This window comes from Hylobates moloch, unplaced genomic scaffold, assembly GCF_009828535.3.
Source record: "Hylobates moloch isolate HMO894 unplaced genomic scaffold, HMol_V3 SCAFFOLD_15, whole genome shotgun sequence".
In the NCBI taxonomy this organism is placed as follows: domain Eukaryota; kingdom Metazoa; phylum Chordata; class Mammalia; order Primates; family Hylobatidae; genus Hylobates; species Hylobates moloch.
The window spans coordinates 98438372-98455217 of record NW_026652290.1 but is presented as its reverse complement, the minus strand read 5'-3'; the positions used below and the strand labels follow the sequence as shown (position 1 = coordinate 98455217).

General features: G+C 58.9%; 2 protein-coding genes and 1 pseudogene across 3 annotated transcripts; 2 read left to right on the top strand and 1 right to left on the bottom strand.

Moving 5' to 3' along the window:
• Positions 1-860: 860 nt before the first annotated feature.
• ELANE (elastase, neutrophil expressed) lies at positions 861-4840 on the top strand. The gene is made up of 5 exons (XM_032176411.2): positions 861-953; positions 1456-1612; positions 1822-1963; positions 4172-4402; positions 4566-4840. The coding sequence occupies exons 1-5, from the start codon at positions 887-889 to the stop codon at positions 4758-4760; spliced, it is 792 nt and encodes a 263-aa protein (XP_032032302.1). The 5' UTR covers positions 861-886; the 3' UTR covers positions 4761-4840.
• Positions 4841-7413: 2573 nt separating this feature from the next.
• On the bottom strand, positions 7414-9169 carry LOC116482903 (pyruvate kinase PKM-like; annotated as a pseudogene).
• Positions 9170-12388: 3219 nt separating this feature from the next.
• On the top strand, positions 12389-16030 carry CFD (complement factor D). 2 transcript variants are annotated; one of them, XM_032176413.2, is made up of 6 exons: positions 12389-12527; positions 12676-12754; positions 13620-13776; positions 13864-14008; positions 14433-14690; positions 15813-16030. In XM_032176413.2, exons 2-6 carry the CDS (start codon positions 12700-12702, stop codon positions 15957-15959), a joined length of 762 nt encoding a protein of 253 aa, XP_032032304.1. In that variant the 5' UTR covers positions 12389-12527; positions 12676-12699; the 3' UTR covers positions 15960-16030. The 2 variants fall into 2 exon arrangements, with proteins under 2 accessions (XP_032032304.1, XP_058284784.1); XM_058428801.1 differs by lacking the exon at positions 12389-12527 and having other exon boundaries at positions 12567-12754.
• Positions 16031-16846: the final 816 nt, after the last annotated feature.

The window sequence follows — 16846 nt, the reverse complement described above, 5'->3', positions numbered from 1 at the left end:
TGTGGCCGGTATCACAGGGCCCTGGGTAAACTGAGGCAGGTGACACCCTGCATGTGGCCGGTATCACAGGGCCCTGGGTAAACTGAGGCAGGCGACACCGCTGCATGTGGCTGGTATCACAGGGCCCTGGGTAAACTGAGGCAGGCGAGGCCACCCCCATCAAGCCCCTCAGGTCTAGGTTTGGCAGGTTTGGCAAAAACACAGCAATGCTCAGTTAAATCTGAATTTCGGGTAAGTATATCCTGGGCCTCATTTGGAACAGACTTAGATTAAAAAAAAAACGTCGAGACCAGCCGGGCCAACACGGTGAAACCCCGTCTCTACTAAAAATACAAAAAATTAGCCAGGCGCACTGGCTCACGCCTGTGATCCCAGCACTCTGGGAGGCCAAGGCAGGCAGATCAACTAAGGTCAGGAGTTCAAGACCAGCCTGGCCAACATGGTGAAACCCTTTCTCTACTAAAAATACAAAAATTAGCCGGGTGTGGTGCTGCATGCCTGTAATCTCAGCTATTCAGGAGGCTGAGGCTGGAGAATCACTTGAACCTGGGAGGCGGAGGTTGCCGTGAGCCGGGATGGCGCCACCGCACTCCAGCCTGGGCGATAGAGCAAGACTCTGTCTCCAAAAAAATAAATTAAAAAACCCACTTGATTATCTGACACTCTAATGCGATTGTGCATCCTGAATTTTGTCTGGAGGCCCCACTGGAGCCAACTCCAGCCTCTTGTCCCCCTTCTCCCCCTTTTCATCAACGCCTTGTGCCAGGGGAGAGGAAGTGGGGGGCGCCGGCCGGCCGTGGGGCAATACAACGGCCTCCCAGCACAGGGCTATAAGAGGAGCCGGGCGGGCACGGAGGGGCAGAGACCCCGGAGCCCCAGCCCCACCATGACCCTCAGCCGACGACCTGCCTGTCTTTTCCTCGCCTGTGTCCTGCCGGCCTGGCTGCTGGGGGGTGAGTTTTTGCGTCCATCCTCCCGCTGCTGCCTCTGTCCCCGGGTTCTGTTCCCACCTCACCGTGGTGGGCCCCACCAGTGTGGGTCCCTCATCCTCACAGGGGATGTGCCAGCTGGGACAAGGGGACCAGAAGAGACTGAGGTTCTGAGTAGTGAAGCCACCACCAGGAGCCCAGAGTTGGGGTTTGAAAACCGGGGGGGGGGGGGGGTGCAGGGCGCTCTCTGGGTTCAAGTCCAGGTCTGGCTGTGCCTTGGAGGGGCACCGTGGGGAGGTCCCTTTGCCTCTCCGTGCCTCAGTTTCCTCGTCTGAACAGCTGGGGTGCGAACAGCCCCGATCCCATGGGTTCCTGGTGGGGGATCCCATGGGTTCCTGGTGGGGGATCCCGTGGGTTCCTGGTGGGGGATCCCGTGGGTTCCTGGTGGGGGATCCAGAGGCCTCGTGGCCGGGAAGGGACAGACTCCTTGGCAGGCACTCAGCACCCGCCACCGTTGTGTCCCCAGGCACCGCGCTGGCCTCGGAGATTGTGGGGGGCCGGGGAGCGCGGCCCCACGCGTGGCCCTTCATGGTGTCCCTGCAGCGGCGTGGAGGCCACTTCTGCGGCGCCACCCTGATTGCGCCCAACTTCGTCATGTCGGCCGCGCACTGCGTGGGGAACGTGTGAGTAACCAGGAGTGCGCGCGCCCGGCTCGGACCCCGCGTCCAGGTCTGCGAGGTGGGTCGGGGGAGGCCGGGCCCGGGGGGGCTGCTCCAGGGGGTCGGTCCTCAAGCACCTCCCCCTCGGGCCCGTCGCGGGGTGGGGACCACAAGGCGCGGCCGAGCCCTGACCCCAAGGCCGCCCCTCACCTCCGCCTCTCGCTCCCGGGCAGAAACTTCCGCACGGTGCGGGCGGTCCTGGGAGCCCACAACCTCCGGCGGCGGGAGCCCACCCGGCAGGTGTTCGCGGTGCAGCGCATCTTCGAAAACGGCTACGACCCCGTCAACTTCCTCAACGACATCGTGATTCTCCAGGTGCCGCCGGGCGGGGCGGGGGGCGCGGGGGCCGAGGCCGGGGGCCTGGGGAGGGTGGAGGCGGCGACGGAGGCGCGCGTCGGGGACGCTCGTGGGGACCTGGGGTGGAATCGCCGGCTGGGTGATCCCCGCTCCGTGCCTCGGGCTGCACCTCTGTGAAACGGGAAAATACCCGCCATGGGCTGTTGACGGATTAAATGAGATCGTGCAGGGAAGCCCCGATCTGCTGTCAATCAACAAACTTACTGAGATTCTTTGTGTCTGTCCATTCGCCAGCCCTGTGGCCGAGGGCAGGGGCCACCTCTGTCTTTGGGAGAAGGGGCAAAAGTCCCCACCTTTCCACCCCTGTCAGCGGCTTGCAGTTCTGGTTATTCCCTGGGCGCTGGGCGCGGTGGCTCACGCCTGTCATCCCAGCACTTTGGGAGGCTGAGGCGGGTGGATCACGAGGTCAGGTGTTCGAGATCAGCCTGACCAACATGGTGAAACCCTGTTTCCACTAAAATACAAAAAAAAAAAAATTAGCCAAGTATACTGGCGGGTGCCTGTAATCCCAACTACTCAGGAGGCTGAGGTATGAGAATTGCTTGAACCCTGGAGGCAGAGATTACAGTGAGATGACATCACACCACTGCACTCCAGCCTGGGTCTCAAAAAAAAAAAAAAAAAGATTCCTCCCTAGGAAGGGTTAGAAGGAGAGTTTCCTTGTCACCAAGTTTTCTCATAGCTGTCACCCAGTGCAGTGGCGCGATCGCAGCTCACTACTGCCTCCATCTCCTGGGCTCAAGCCATCCTCTCAGCTTGGAATGGGGGTTGGTTGGAACCACAAGTGCCACCACCACGTCCACCACGTCTGCCATGTCCGGCTGATATATATATATATATTTGTTTATTTGTTTGAGACGGAGTCTTGCTCTGTCGCCCAGGCTGGAGTGCAGTGGCGCAATCTCTGCTCACTGCAACCTCCGCCTCCCGGGTTCACGCCATTCTCCTGCCTCAGCCTCCCGAGTAGCTGGGATTATAGGCACACACCACCACGCCTAGCTAATTTTTGTATTTTTAGTAGAGAAGGGGTTTCACCATGTTGGTCAGGCTGGTCTCAAACTCTTGACCTCGTGATCCGCCCGCCTTGGCCTCCCAAAGTGCTGGGATGACAGGCGTGAGCCACCACGCCCGGCCATATATATATATATTTTTTTGAGATGGAGTCTCGCTCTGTCATCCAGGCTGGAGTACAGCAGTATGATCTCAGCTCACTGCAACCTCCGCCTCCCAGGTTCAAGTGATTCTCTTGCCTCAGCCTCCAGGTAGCTGGGATTACAGGTGCCCGCCACCACGCCAGGCTAATTTTTGGTATTTTTAGTAGAGACAAGGTTTCACCATATTGGCCTGGCTGGTCTTGAACTCTTGACCTCAGGTGATCCGCCCACCTCAGCCTCCCAACGTGCTGGGATTACAGGTGTGAGCCATCGTGCCCGGCAACATTCGGCTAATTTTTTCTTTCTTTTTTTTTTTTGGGGGGGGACAGTCTCACTCTGTCGCCCAGGCTGGAGTGCAGTAGCACAATCTTGGCTCACTGCAACCTCCATCTCCCAGGTTCAAGTGATTCTCCTGCCTCAGCCTCCCAGGTAGCTGGGATTACAGGCATGCGCCACCACACCTGGCTAATTTTTGGTATTTTTAGTAGAGACGGGGTTTAACCATGTTAGCCAGGATGGTCTTGATCTCCTGACCTTTTGATTGGCCCACCTCAGCCTCCCAAAATGCTGGGATTATAGGCGAGAGCCACGTCACCTGGCAATTTTTTTTAAAATTTTTGTAGACGTGGGGCTTTGCCACGTTGCCCACGCTGGTCTTGAACACCTGACCTCAAGTGATCCTCCTGCCTCGCCCTCCCAAAGTGCTGGGCTTACAAGTGTGAGCCACCGCACTTGGCTGTAGTTTTTTTTGTTAATTGAGCACCTACTGCTTCCTGCACTCAAGCCACATCCAGGGACAACCTCCAGCGCCCTGAGCCTTGGTGATGGCTCCCACTCTACAGATGGGGAAACTGAGGCTCGCCTTGGGAAGCAGAGTGCGGGGTGGGTGTCCTGCTCTGCAAGATCCCAGAACCACAGTGGAACCTGAGATGGCGAAACTGAGGCCCGGAGAGGGGAGGGTCATCATCACTGCCCCGTGTGACACGCTGATGATCTGTCCCCACCGCCACAGCTGAACGGGTCAGCCACCATCAACGCCAACGTGCAGGTGGCCCAGCTGCCGGCCCAGGGCCGCCGCGTGGGCAACCGGGTGCAGTGCCTGGCGATGGGCTGGGGCCTTCTGGGCAGGGACCGTGGGATCGCCAGCGTCCTGCAGGAGCTCAACGTGACGGTGGTGACGTCCCTCTGCCGCCGCAGCAATGTCTGCACTCTCGTGAGGGGCCGGCGGGCCGGCGTCTGCTTTGTACGTGCCCTGGGTGTCCCTCTGCTCCCCACCTGCTCCCAGCCCGGATTGCAGCAACAGGCACTGTGGCTAGACCCTAGGAGGGACTTCCCAACCCTGACAGGCGGCGGGCAGGTGGGCAGGGCCTCCCAGTCCAGCTTCCCCACCTCGTCTGCCTCCACAGGGGGACTCCGGCAGCCCCTTGGTCTGCAATGGGCTAATCCACGGAATCGCCTCCTTCGTCCGGGGAGGATGCGCCTCAGGGCTCTACCCCGACGCCTTTGCCCCGGTGGCACAGTTTGTAAACTGGATCAACTCCATCATCCAACGCTCTGAGGACCACCCCCGGGACCCGAACCCGGCCAGCAGGACCCACTGAGAAGGGCTGCCCAGGTCACCTCAGCTGCCCAAAGCCACATTCTCCAGCATCTGGCACAATAAACATTCCTCTGTTTTGTAGAATGTGTTTGATGTTCCTTGGCTGTGTGATTGGGTGTTGAAAATGCTCAGTAGGTCGGGCGTGGTGGCTGACACCTGTAATCTCAGCACTTTGGGAGGTTGAGGCAGGCGGATCACTTGAGCTCAGGAGTTCAAGACCAGCCTGGGCAACATAGCAAGACCCCCCCCCTATTAAAAAATAATAATAAATAAAATAAAATAGAATAGAATGGTCCAAGCTTGGCACAGTGGCTCACGCCTGTCATCCCAGCACTTTGGGAGGCCGAGGCCGGCAGATCACCTGAGGTCGGGAGTTCAAGACTAGTCTGGCAATGTGGTGAAACCCCATCTCTACTATAAATGCAAAAAAAATTAGCTTGGCGTCATGGCGCGTGGGAGGCTGAGGCAGGAGAATCGCTTGAACCTGGGAGGCGGAGGCTGTAGTGAGCCGAGATCACGCCACTGCCCTCCAGCCTGGGCAACAGAGCAAGACTCTGTCTCAAAAAAAAAATATGCCGGTGCGGTGGCTCGTGCCTCTAATCCCAGCAGTTTGGGAGGCCAAGGCAGGCGGATCATCTGAGGTCTAGAGTTCGAGACCAGCCTGACCAACATGGTGAAACCCCGTCTATACTAAAAATACAAAATTAGCCAGGTGTGATGGCGGGTGCCTGTAATCCCAGCTACTCGGGAGGCTGAGGCAGGAGAATCGCCTGAATTCCGGGAGGCGGAGGTTGCAGTGAGCCAAGATCACTCCATTGCACTCCAGCCTGGGCAACAAGAGCGAAACTCCATCTCAAAAATAAATAAATGAATAAATAAATAATAATAATAGTAAACTAGAATGGTCCATAGAGTCTCTCGGGCATCTCTGGAGTAAGCCACCACCAGGGGGCAGCAGAGCCAGGGCAATGGAGGAGAAGTGACTTCCCCCCATTGCATTTTTTTTCTTTTTTGTTTTCAGATGGAGCCTTGCTCTGTTGCCAGGCTGGAGTGCAGTGGCGGGATATCGGCTCACTGCAACCTCTGCCTCCCGGGTTCAAGTGATTCTACCGCCTCAGCCTCCCAAGTAGCTGGCATTACAGGCATGCACCACCACGCCCGGCTAATTTTTGTATTTTTAGTAGAGATGGGGTTTTACCATATTGGCCAGGCTGGTCTTGAACTCCTGACCTCAGGTGATCCGCCCACTTTGGCCTCCCAAAGTGCTGGGATGACAGGCGTGAGCCACCGCGCCCAGCCCCCTTCCCCACTTTCTACAAAGGGATCCCACATGTCCTTTCTGGTTTCTGGCCTGTAAAACCTAGTTTCACATAATTAAGTTAATGTGGCAGGCGTAGGCCGGGCCCGGTGGCTCACGCTTGTAATCCCAGCACTTTGGGAGGCCGAGGCGGGCAGATCACGAGGTCAGGAGATCGAGACCATCCTGGCTAACACAGTGAAACCCCGTCTCTACTAAAAATACAAAAAATTAGCCGGGCGTGGTGGCGGGCGCCTGTAGTCCCAGCTACTCGGGAGGCTGAGGCAGGAGAATGGTGAGAACCCGGGAGGCGGAGCTTGCAGTGAGCCGAGATTGCGCCACTGAACTCCAGCCTGGGTGACAGAGCGAGACTCCGTCTCAAAAAAAAAAAAAAAAAATGTGGCGGGCGTGACGGCGTTCAGCAGCGCATAGGTGATTCCCGAGCACTTCCTGGTGCAGGCATCGTCCGCAGTCTTTGCGAGCGTTTACTCCTCTGGCCCCCTCTCCAGCCCTCAGTGCGAGTTCAGTGTTTCCCTTTTGTTTTTTGAGACAGGGTCTCGCTCTGTCACCCAGGCTGGAGTGCAGTGGCGCAATCTCGGCTCACTGCAAGCTCCGCCTCCCGGGTTCACGCCATTCTCCTGCCTCAGCCTCCCGAGTAGCTGGGACTACAGGCGCCCGCCACCGCGCCCGGCTAATTTTTTGTATTTTTAGTAGAGACGGGGTCTCACTGTATTAGCAAGGATGGTCTCGATCTCCTGACCTCGTGATCTGCCTGCCTCAGCCTCCCAAAGTGCTCGGATTACAGGCGCCCGCCACCACGCCCTGCTAATTTTTTTTTTTTTTGCTTCAGCTGTTGTTTATTGACATACAGGTAGGCTCTTTAGCAACAGGCCTGGAGGTGCTTCAGCAGTGGGGGAAAACGGAAGGTGGAGGGTGGAGTGTTTGCTGCAGGACAGCTGAGTGGAGGGCGGGGACAGGTGCGAATCGGACTTGGAGAAGCAAGTAAGGGCCAGGACCAGGGTCGGCTTCAATGGAACAACAGCCCGGTGCCCTAAGGCCCCTAACTCTCGCTGGCTGTTTCTTGACCCCAGGCCAGGGCTGGGAGTCCTCTGGGCATCCATTTTTTTCTAAAGGAACTGGACAGAGCACACACAGGAAAGGAAGCTGTCACCCTCTTGCCATCTGGCTCCAGGAGCCTCCAGTCCAGCATTCCTCCTCCTTCCCTTGATTGGGTGGGGCCACATGATGGGCAGCCAGGCTCTGGGCTGTGCCACTATAGCAGGCTGCAAACACAGCCACGTTTCAGTGAGGCGCTGATCTTCTTCCCTGGTGTCCCAGCCCGCCAGTGCGACATTACAGCCCAGAGTGAGTTCTACAAGCGTTGCTGGCCTAATGGATGGGTTGGGGGAAGGGGGTGGGACAGGGGCTGGAGGAGGGGCTCTGGGGTCCAGCACGGCACAGGAACGACACGCATGGTGTTGGTGAAGCCGGAGCCAGGGCGCCATCCGGTCAGCACAATGACCACGTCTCCCTTCTTGAAGAAGCCTTGCCAACATTCATGGCAAAGTTCACCCCGAGGTCCACATCCTCAGGCCTCCTACACTGGGTCCTTGCACAGCACAGGGAAGATGCTACGGTACAGGTGGGCCTGACGAGCTGTCTGGGGATTCCGGGTCACGGCAATGACGGGGGCACGTGGGCGGTATCTGGCCACCTGGTGAGCAGACCTGCCAGACTTGGTGAGGACGATTATGGCCCCACTGCAGCACTGGAAGGAGGCCTCCACGGCACCCACGGCGGTGGCTTCTGTGGGGTCGCTGGTAACGGGCGCCAGGCGCGGAGTTCTCAGATGATGCAAGTGGTAGATGGCGGCGTCTGCCTCCCGGGCAGTCAGGTGCTGCATGCGCACAGCCTCCAGAGGACAGTCCCCTTTGGTGTTTCTCCAGACAGCATGATGCAGTCGGCTCCATCCAGGACTGCACTGGCCACATCGCTGCCTTCAGCCCGAGTGGGGCGGGCCTTCTTGATCACGCTCTCCAGCATCTGAGGAGCACAGATGACAGGCTTCCCAGCTCGGTTGCGCCGTCCAGTCACCATCTTCGGAGCAAGGAAGACCTTCTCTGCAGGAGTCTCAATGCCTAGATCACCACGAGCCACCGTGATCCCATCACTGGCCTCCAGGATTTCATGAAACCTCCGAACCCGCTCACGATTCTCGATTTTGCCGATTGTCTTGATGTTCTTTCCCTTCTCTCCCAGGACCTTCCTCTCTTCACGGACATCAGATGCCTTGCGGATGAATGACGCAAACACCGTGTCAACATCCTGCTCGACCCCAAACTTACAGATCCTGGATGTCCTTCTCCGACACAGCAGGCAAGTCCACAGCAGCCCCAGGAAGGTTCACGCCCTTCTTGCTGCCCAAGGAGCCACCATTTTCCACCTCCGTCACCAGGAAGTCGGCACGTTTCTGCTTCACCTGGAGAGAAATAAGCCCATCACCCACGTAGATGTTGCTGCCCACTTCCACCACCTTGCAGATGTTCTTGTAGTCCAGCCATAGGATGTTCTCGTCACACGTTTCCATGTAGGCGTCATCCAGCGTGTTTTTGAGAGTGGCTCCCTTCTTCGGCTCCACCTCTGCAGTGCCGCTGCCCTTGATGAGCCCAGTTCGGATCTCAGGTCCTTTAGTGTCTAGAGCCACAGCAACGGGCCGGTAGAGGATGGGGTCAGAAGCAAAGCTTTCCGTGGCTGTGCGCACATTCCTGATGGTCTCCGCGTGGTACTCGTGAGTTCCATGAGAGAAGTTCAGACGAGCCACATTCATTCCAGACTTAATCATCTCCTTCAGCGTCTCCACTGATGGGGAAGCTGGGCCAATGGTACAGAGCATGCCAGTGTTCCGGGCTGTGATGGGCGGTGAATCAACGTCCAGGCGGTACACGTGCTCCAGGAATGCGTCAGCCATGGCTGCGTGCAGCTGCTGGGTCTGAATGAAGGCAGTCCCGGCTTCACTATCGGGCTTCGACATGGCTGCTGAGGTCCTTCGGCGCTGAGCGACTCGGGATATGCTGCAAAGACGAAGAGATCTGGAGCCACGGGGCGTGCAGCTGCTGTGCCTTTTTGTATTTTTAATAGAGACGGGGTTTCACCGTGTTAGCCAGGATGGTCTCGATCTCCTGATCTCATGATCCACCCGCCTCGGCCTCCCAAAGTGCTGAGATTACAGGCGTGAGCTACCATGCCTGGCTTATTTTGGTTTTGTTTTTTGAGACAGGGTCTCGCTGTATTGCCCAGGCTGGAGTGAGGTGGCACAATCTCGGCTCACTGCAACCTTCCCCTCCTGGGCTCAAGCCATCCTCCCACCTCAGCCTCCGGAGTAGCTGGGACTACACGCATGCACACCACGCCCAGCTAATTTTTTTGTATTTTTAGTAGAGACGGGTTTTGACATGTTGCACAGGCTGGTCTTGAACTCCAGGGCTCAAGTGATCCACCCGCCTCAGCCTCCCAAACTGCTGGGATTACAGGCATGAGCCACCGCGCCCATGCCTTTCTTTCTTTTCTTTCTTTTTTTTTTTTTTTGTTTTTGAGACAGAGTCTCACTCTGTCGCCCAGGCTGGAGTGCAGTGGCGCGATCTCCTCTCATTGCAACCTCTACCTCCTGGTTTCAAGCAATTCTCCTGTCTCAGACTCTGGAGTAGCTAAGATTACAGGCACGCGCCACCACGCCCAGCTAGTTTTTGTATTTTTAGTAGACACAGGGTTTTGCCATGTTGGCCAGGCTGGTCTCGAACCCCTGACCTCAGGTGATCCGCCCGCCTCGGCCTCCCAAAGTGCTGGGATTACAGGCGTGAGCCACCGTGCCCGGTCCCTTTGTTTTTGTTTTATTACAGACAGGGTCTTTCTCCTTCATCCAGGCCGGAGTGCAGTGGTGCAATCATAGCTCACTGCGGCCTCCTTGACCTCCGGGGCTCAAGGGATCCTCCCACCTCGGCCTCCGGAAGTGGGGGGACTGCAGGCCTGGCCATGGTTTAGCTCCATTTTTCACATCTCCCCCCTGGGTGCCAGCTGCTCACCGTGGTGACCCTCTGCCTTGTGATTTTAGTTTCCTCTCAACAACACACGCAGAGAGCTGTCCACGTCAGCATCTGGAGAGTTCACATTATTCACTGAACCATCCCTTCATGCTGGCCCCTGGCCTGTTGTCACATCTTGCTGTTGCAATTCCAGCATTCTGGACTCTGTCCTCCAGGCATTGTTCAGAATTTATTTCTCAAGGAGACACATTAGGGTCTCATCAATCACGTTTGTTACATCGTTTTCTTTCTTTCTCTCTCTTTCTTTCTTTCTTGACAGAGTCTCGCTCTGTCGCCCAGGCTGGAGTGCAGGGGCGCGATCTCGCCTCACTGGAAGCTCCGCCTCCTGGGTTCACGCCATTCTCCTGCCTCAGCCTCCCGAGTAGCTGGGACTACAGGCGCCCGCCACCACGCCCGGCTAATTTTTTTTTGTATTTTTAGTAGAGACGGGGTTTCACCGTCGTCTCGATCTCCTGACCTCGTGATCCACCCACCTCGGCCTCCCAAAGTGCTGGGATTACAGGCGGGAGCCACGGCGCCCGGCCTTGTTGTTATATCTATAGAATATTTTCTATTCTCTGTGCGTATGAAATAATCTACAGGGGGCCAGGCGTGGCGGCTCACGCCTGTAATCCCAGCACTTTGGGAGGCCGAGGCGGGCAGATCACCTGAGGTCAGGAGTTCGAGACCAGCCTGGCCAACATGGTGAAACCCTGTCTCTACTAAAAATACAAAAACTTAGCCCAGTGTGGTTGCGCATGAGTGTAATCCCAGCTACTCGGGAAGCTGAGGCAGGAGAATCGCTTGATCCCCGGAGGCGGAGGTCGCAGTGAGCCGAGATTGTGCCACTGCATTCCAGCCTGGGTGACAGAGCAAGACTCCATCTCAAAAAAAAAAAAAAAGAAAAAAAGGAAGGAAAGAGAAGAAGAGAGAAAAGGAGAGGAGAGGAAGGAAGAGAAGAAGGAAGGAAGTAGTCCCGGCTACTCGGGAGGCTGACGCAGGAGAATGGCGTGAACCCGGGAGGCGGAGCTTGCAGTGAGCCGAGATCGCACCACTGCACTCCAGCGTGGGCGACAGAGCGAGACTCCGTCTCAAAAAAAAAAAAAAAGGAAAGAAAAGAAAGAAACGATCCATGATGAAGAGAAAAGCCAGGGGAATCCCGTGTGCTGCTCCCCCTGGGGACGATGTCCAAGGTCCTCCCCACAAGGTGCCCCCATCCTTCTGGTCCCCGCACCATGGATTAATGCAACGTGAATCCCACTGGCACCTGCGGGGCAGATGTGAAAAATGGAGCTACACCATGAGCAGGCCTGCAGTCCCAGCACTTCTGGAGGCCGAGGTGGGAGGATCACTTGAGCCCAGGAGGTCGAGGAGGCTGCAGAGAGCTACGATTGCACCACTGCACTGGAGCCTGGATGAAACAGCAAGACCCTGTCTGTAATAAAACAAAAACAACACACACAAATCCCCACCTCACAGAAGGCCCTATGGCCCAGATTCTGAGAAGTATTTTCTTTTAATTTTTTTGTAGAGATGGGGTCTCGCCACGTTCCCCAAGCTGGCTTCGAATTCCTGGGCTCAAGAGATCCTCCTATCTGGGTCTCCCAATGTGCCAGGATGGTAAGTGGGAGCCACTGTGCCCGGCCAGCCCTGACTCTGTTCATCAGAACCTGCCCTCAGTGAACAGCTTGGGAGGGGGCGTGTGATCCAGGCTCCACCAACCCAAGGCAACCTTGAGACTTGGCTGGAGTGATGAAGAATTTTAGGAGGGGCCCACTGAGCCACTGGGTTGAGTGTGGGGTCCCTGGAAACACACCAGGGGAGGTTGGTGAGGAGAGAAGCCATCAGAGAAGAAAAGAGAAGTCAGAGGCAGACACTGGACATTGTTCAGGCACCTGGATCAAGCCACACCTGAAGGCGGCCATCCCCAAACTTTCCACATAACTTTCATGATTCAGGTTCCACCCAGTTTGCCTTGGTTTTCCTGTACCTTGTAGCCAGTCTTCCTAGCTGCCTCTGCCTTGGCCTTCCCAACATTCTATTCGTCAGGGCGTCAAGCCCCAGCGGCCACAGGGACAGAGACAAGGGTGTCAAGTGACCCTCCTACCCCCATCAGACCTTCTCTCTAACTTAGAGGCGGAGAAGAAAAAGGGCGGGAGCAGGACAAGGAAGTGGGTTGTTTACACGCTGTGGCCTCCAGCTCGGATTGCGAAACACGCCTGGGGACTCTGGGTCTGGTGAAGTTGGGGCCAGGGTGGGGGCTGGAGTGGGTGCAGCCCCCCTGTCTGCCTCCTGCCCATCTGAGGGACAGCCCCCCAGCGGCGCCAGCAGGCCGTCAGGCTCACAGAAGCCCGAGGGTCTCCCAGCGACTCTGGTGTGAGTCTGGCAGGAGGTAACCCAGTCCCGGGGAGGGCGGAGGCCGGGAGGGCACGTTCCCCTTTCCCCAGCTGGGCCGCTGCCCACCCAGCGGACAGCGCCCCTGGGAGCCTCCAGCCCCCTCCACCCTCATAAAAGCACCCCCACGGCCCTGCCTGGGTCAGTGTCTCAGCCACAGCGGCTTCACCATGCACAGCTGGGAGCGTCTGGCAGTTCTGGTCCTCCTAGGAGCGGCCGCCTGCGGTGAGGGGGCCCGGGCCTGGGGTGAGGGGCAGGGCTCTGTAGGGGCGTGGGCCAGGTGCTCCCCTCGGTCACACGGACGGTCCTCCAGCCCCTCCAGGTGGGCAGGAAGGGGGTGTCTCTCCTCACCAATGGAAGGCTCTGAACGCTGAGAAATTCTAGAAAATTCAGATTGCACTTTCTGGAGTCAGCTTTTCTTGCAGACAGAGTCTGAATGTCTGCGTGGAAAACTTCTTCTGCGTGGCTGACTGGGCTGGCCCAGGCATTGGTTGGCTCAGACCCATCTCTCTTATGTCCAACTGGAAGGCACTGCGCCCAGGGTGGGGCGCTGGGATCTGACCGTGGTCCCCAGCCCACTGTGGGTTCTGTATTCTGGGGCATTCCGGCCCGAGGGTATCGAGTTTGCAACGCTGAGGGGCCCCAAGATGGAAATGGGATTCTATTTTTTCTTTTTTTTTTTTTTTGATAGAGAATCTCATCTGTCACCCAGGCTGGAGTGCAGTGGTGCAATCTCGGCTCACTGCAAACTCTGACTCCCGGGTTCAAGCGATTCTCCTGCCTCAGCCTCCTGAGTAGCTGAGATTATAGGCCACGCCGGCTAAATTTTATTTTATTTTATTTTATTTTATTTATTTATTTTTTTTATGTAGAGACGGGGTTTCACCATATTGGCCAGGCTGGTCTCGAACTCCTGACCTCGTGATCTGCCCCCGCGCGGCTTCCCAAAGTGCTGGGATTACAGGCGTGAGCCACCGGGCCGAGATGGGATTCTTGCGGGGAGCGGCCTGCGGGGTGAGAGCTGGGATCCCTCCCCCTCGCCCGGGGGAGGAGTCCACCCCGCGGCCCTCACGCACCCGCCCACCCACAGCTGCGCAGCCCCGTGGTCGGATCCTGGGCGGCAGAGAGGCCGAGGCGCACGCGCGGCCCTACATGGCGTCGGTGCAGGTGAACGGCGCGCACCTGTGCGGCGGCGTCCTGGTGGCAGAGCAGTGGGTGCTGAGCGCGGCGCACTGCCTGGAGAACGCGTGAGTGCCCGCGCCGCGCGGGGGAAGAGCCCGAGTGGGGTGGGGGGACTCGGCTAGCACCGACCGCGGACTCCGCCCCGTCCCCAGGGCCGACGGGAAGGTGCAGGTTCTCCTGGGCGCGCACTCCCTGTCGCAGCCGGAGCCCTCCAAGCGCCTGTACGACGTGCTCCGCGCAGTGCACCACCCGGACAGCCAGCCGGACACCATCGACCACGACCTCCTGCTGCTACAGGTCGGCCCCGTGTAGCGCAGTCCCTCCTGCGGCGCTGGGATCCCCGGTCCACCCTCACTCCACCCCGCCTGCACCGCGCCCTGGGTCCAGCCTCGACCTCTCCTGCTGCATGGGGACCCCGTCCCACAACCCCCACACCCTCACCGCGGGTCTAGCCTTGACCTCTCTTGCTGCGCTGGGATCCCCCCCAACCCCCTGCACCCTCACCCCGGGTCCAGCCTGGACCTCTCCTGCTGCATGAGGACCCCACCCTACAACCCCCGCAACCCTCACCCCGGGTCTAGCCTCGACCTCTGCGGCTGCACTGAGACCCCCGCCCCTGCCCTGATGCCCACTTCCCCCGTCCCGTCTCCCCGAGCCTAGCGGCATTCTCCCCAGCCTCGCACCCTCGCACCCCAACCCTGACGTCCGCCTCCACCCCCAGCTGTCGGAGAAGGCCACGCTGGGCCCTGCTGTGCGCCCCCTGCCCTGGCAGCGCGTGGACCGCGACGTGGCGCCGGGAACTCTCTGCGACGTGGCCGGCTGGGGCACAGTCAACCACGCGGGCAGCCGCCCGGACCGCCTGCAGCACGTGCTCTTGCCAGTGCTGGACCGCGCCACCTGCAACCGGCGCACACACCACGACGGCGCCATCACCGAGCGCATGATGTGCGCGGAAAGCAACCGCCGGGATAGCTGCAAGGTGAGCGAGGAGACGCGGCGCCTCCAGAGGGGGCGGGAAGCGGCGGGAAGCGGCGGGGGAGGGGGCGGCAAGCAGGAACAGGTCCCCGGGAAGGGGCGGGGCGCATAGGGGGCGGGACCTGGAATAGGGGCGGAGCATGATGGTGGCCCATGGGCGGGGCCTGTGGGTAGGGTGGGCCATGGGGGGCGTGGCCTGGAGAAGGTGCGGGGCCTCTGGAGAGGGTGGGGCTGAAGAAGGGTCAGGGCGGGCAAAAAGGGCAGGAACGGGTGGGATGTGAAAGGACCTGTGGGTTAGGGTGGGGATGGGGGCGGGGCTCGAGGAGGGGGCGGAGTCCAGTAACAGCGGGACTGCAAGGGGGCGAGGCTAGGAAGGGGGGTGGGGCATGAGGGGCAGGGTCTGGAGGAAAGGGCGGTACCTGTGGGGAGGGTGGGGCTGAAGAAGGGTCAGGGCGGGCAAAAGGGCAGGTCGCAGAGAAAGGGTGGGAGGTATAGGGGGTGGGCACGTGGAGGAAGGGGCGGGGCAGGTGGAAGGGGTGGGGCACGAGGACAGGGCGCGGCAGGTGGAAGGGGCGGGAATCTCTGAAGGGGCAGGGCTGGTGCGGAGTGGGATCCCTGCTGTGGCGGGGACGAGGAGGGGTCCTGAGGAAGGGCGAGGTCTAGGACCGGTCGAGGCTTGCGTGGTAGCCAGGGCCAAGATTGGGTGGGGCTCTAAGGGAGGGGCGTGGCCTGAGGTGAGTGGGGATTGGGCAGAGCAGGTGGCCACTGAGACGGGTTAGGGCAGAAGTGGGATCTACGGCAAGTTAAAGCTTGGAAGAGCGGGGAAGAGGTGTGCGACCCCATACTGGAAAGGGTCTGGGGTGGGGTGGGGTTGGGGGAACACGTGGTGAGATTGAGGCCAGAGGGGGTGTGGCCAGGAGCTGGGGGCGGGCCTAGAGGGGCGTGGCTTGTGGTTGTGGCCTCGGCGATAGGCGTGGCGCGGGGATATTGACCAGTGAAGACGAGATTAAGACGGGAGGGAGGAGCGAGAATTTTGCGGCGGGAGCTGCAGCCCGGTGAGGAGGTCGGACATGTGAGGCCGGGGTGGACGCGGGCCGCCCCTCACGGCCCCGTCCTGTTCCCGCAGGGCGACTCCGGGGGCCCGCTGGTGTGCGGGGGCGTGCTCGAGGGCGTGGTCACCTCGGGCTCGCGCGTTTGCGGCAACCGCAAGAAGCCCGGGATATACACGCGCGTGGCGAGCTATGCGGCCTGGATCGACAGCGTCCTGGCCTAGGGTGCCAGGGCCCGAAGGTCGGGTTCACCCAAGCAACAAAGTCCCGAGCAATAGAGTCATCCACTCCTGCATCTGGTTGGTCTTTATTGAGCACCTACTATATGCAGAGGGGGAGGCCGAGGTGGGAGGATCACTGGATCTCAGGAGTTCGAGATCAGCCTGAGCCACATAGCGTGACTCCATCTCTACAAAAAATTTAAAAATTAGCTGGGCAATTGGCGGGCATGGAGGTGGGCGCTTGTGGTTCCAGCTACTCAGAAGGCTGAAGTGGGAGGATGACTTGAACCCCAGAGGTCGAGGCTGCAGTGAGTTGTGATTGCACCACTGCCCTCCAGCCTGGGCAACAGAGCGAAACCTGGTCTCTCTCTCTCTCTCTTTCCAAAAAAAAAAAAAAAAATTCTGCGTGGTGGCTCACGCCTGTAATCCCAGCACTTTGGGAGGCCGATGCGGGCAGATCATTTGAGGTCAGGAGTTCCTGACCAGCCTGACCAACATGGTGAAACCCCGTCTCTACTAAAAATGCAAAAATTAACAGGGTGTGGTGGTGGGCACCTGTAATCCCAGCTACTCGGGAGGCTGAGGCAGGAGAATCGCTTGAACTTGGGAGGTGGAGGTTGCAGTGAGCTGAGATCGCCCCACTGCACTCCGACCTGGGTGACAGAGCGAGACTCTGTCTCAAAGCAAAAACAGAAATATTAAAAAGAGAGGAAGGCGGAAAGCTACAGATAAAAGCGCAAGAACTGAAAATACAGCGAAGTTCGGGGATCCGGCGCTTCCGCGGGGCTGATGCGGCCACACAGCGGCGCCCTTGCTCTTCCCTGGAAGTCGGAGAAGGGACACCCCCACCCCCAAACACACACACACACACACACACACACACACACACA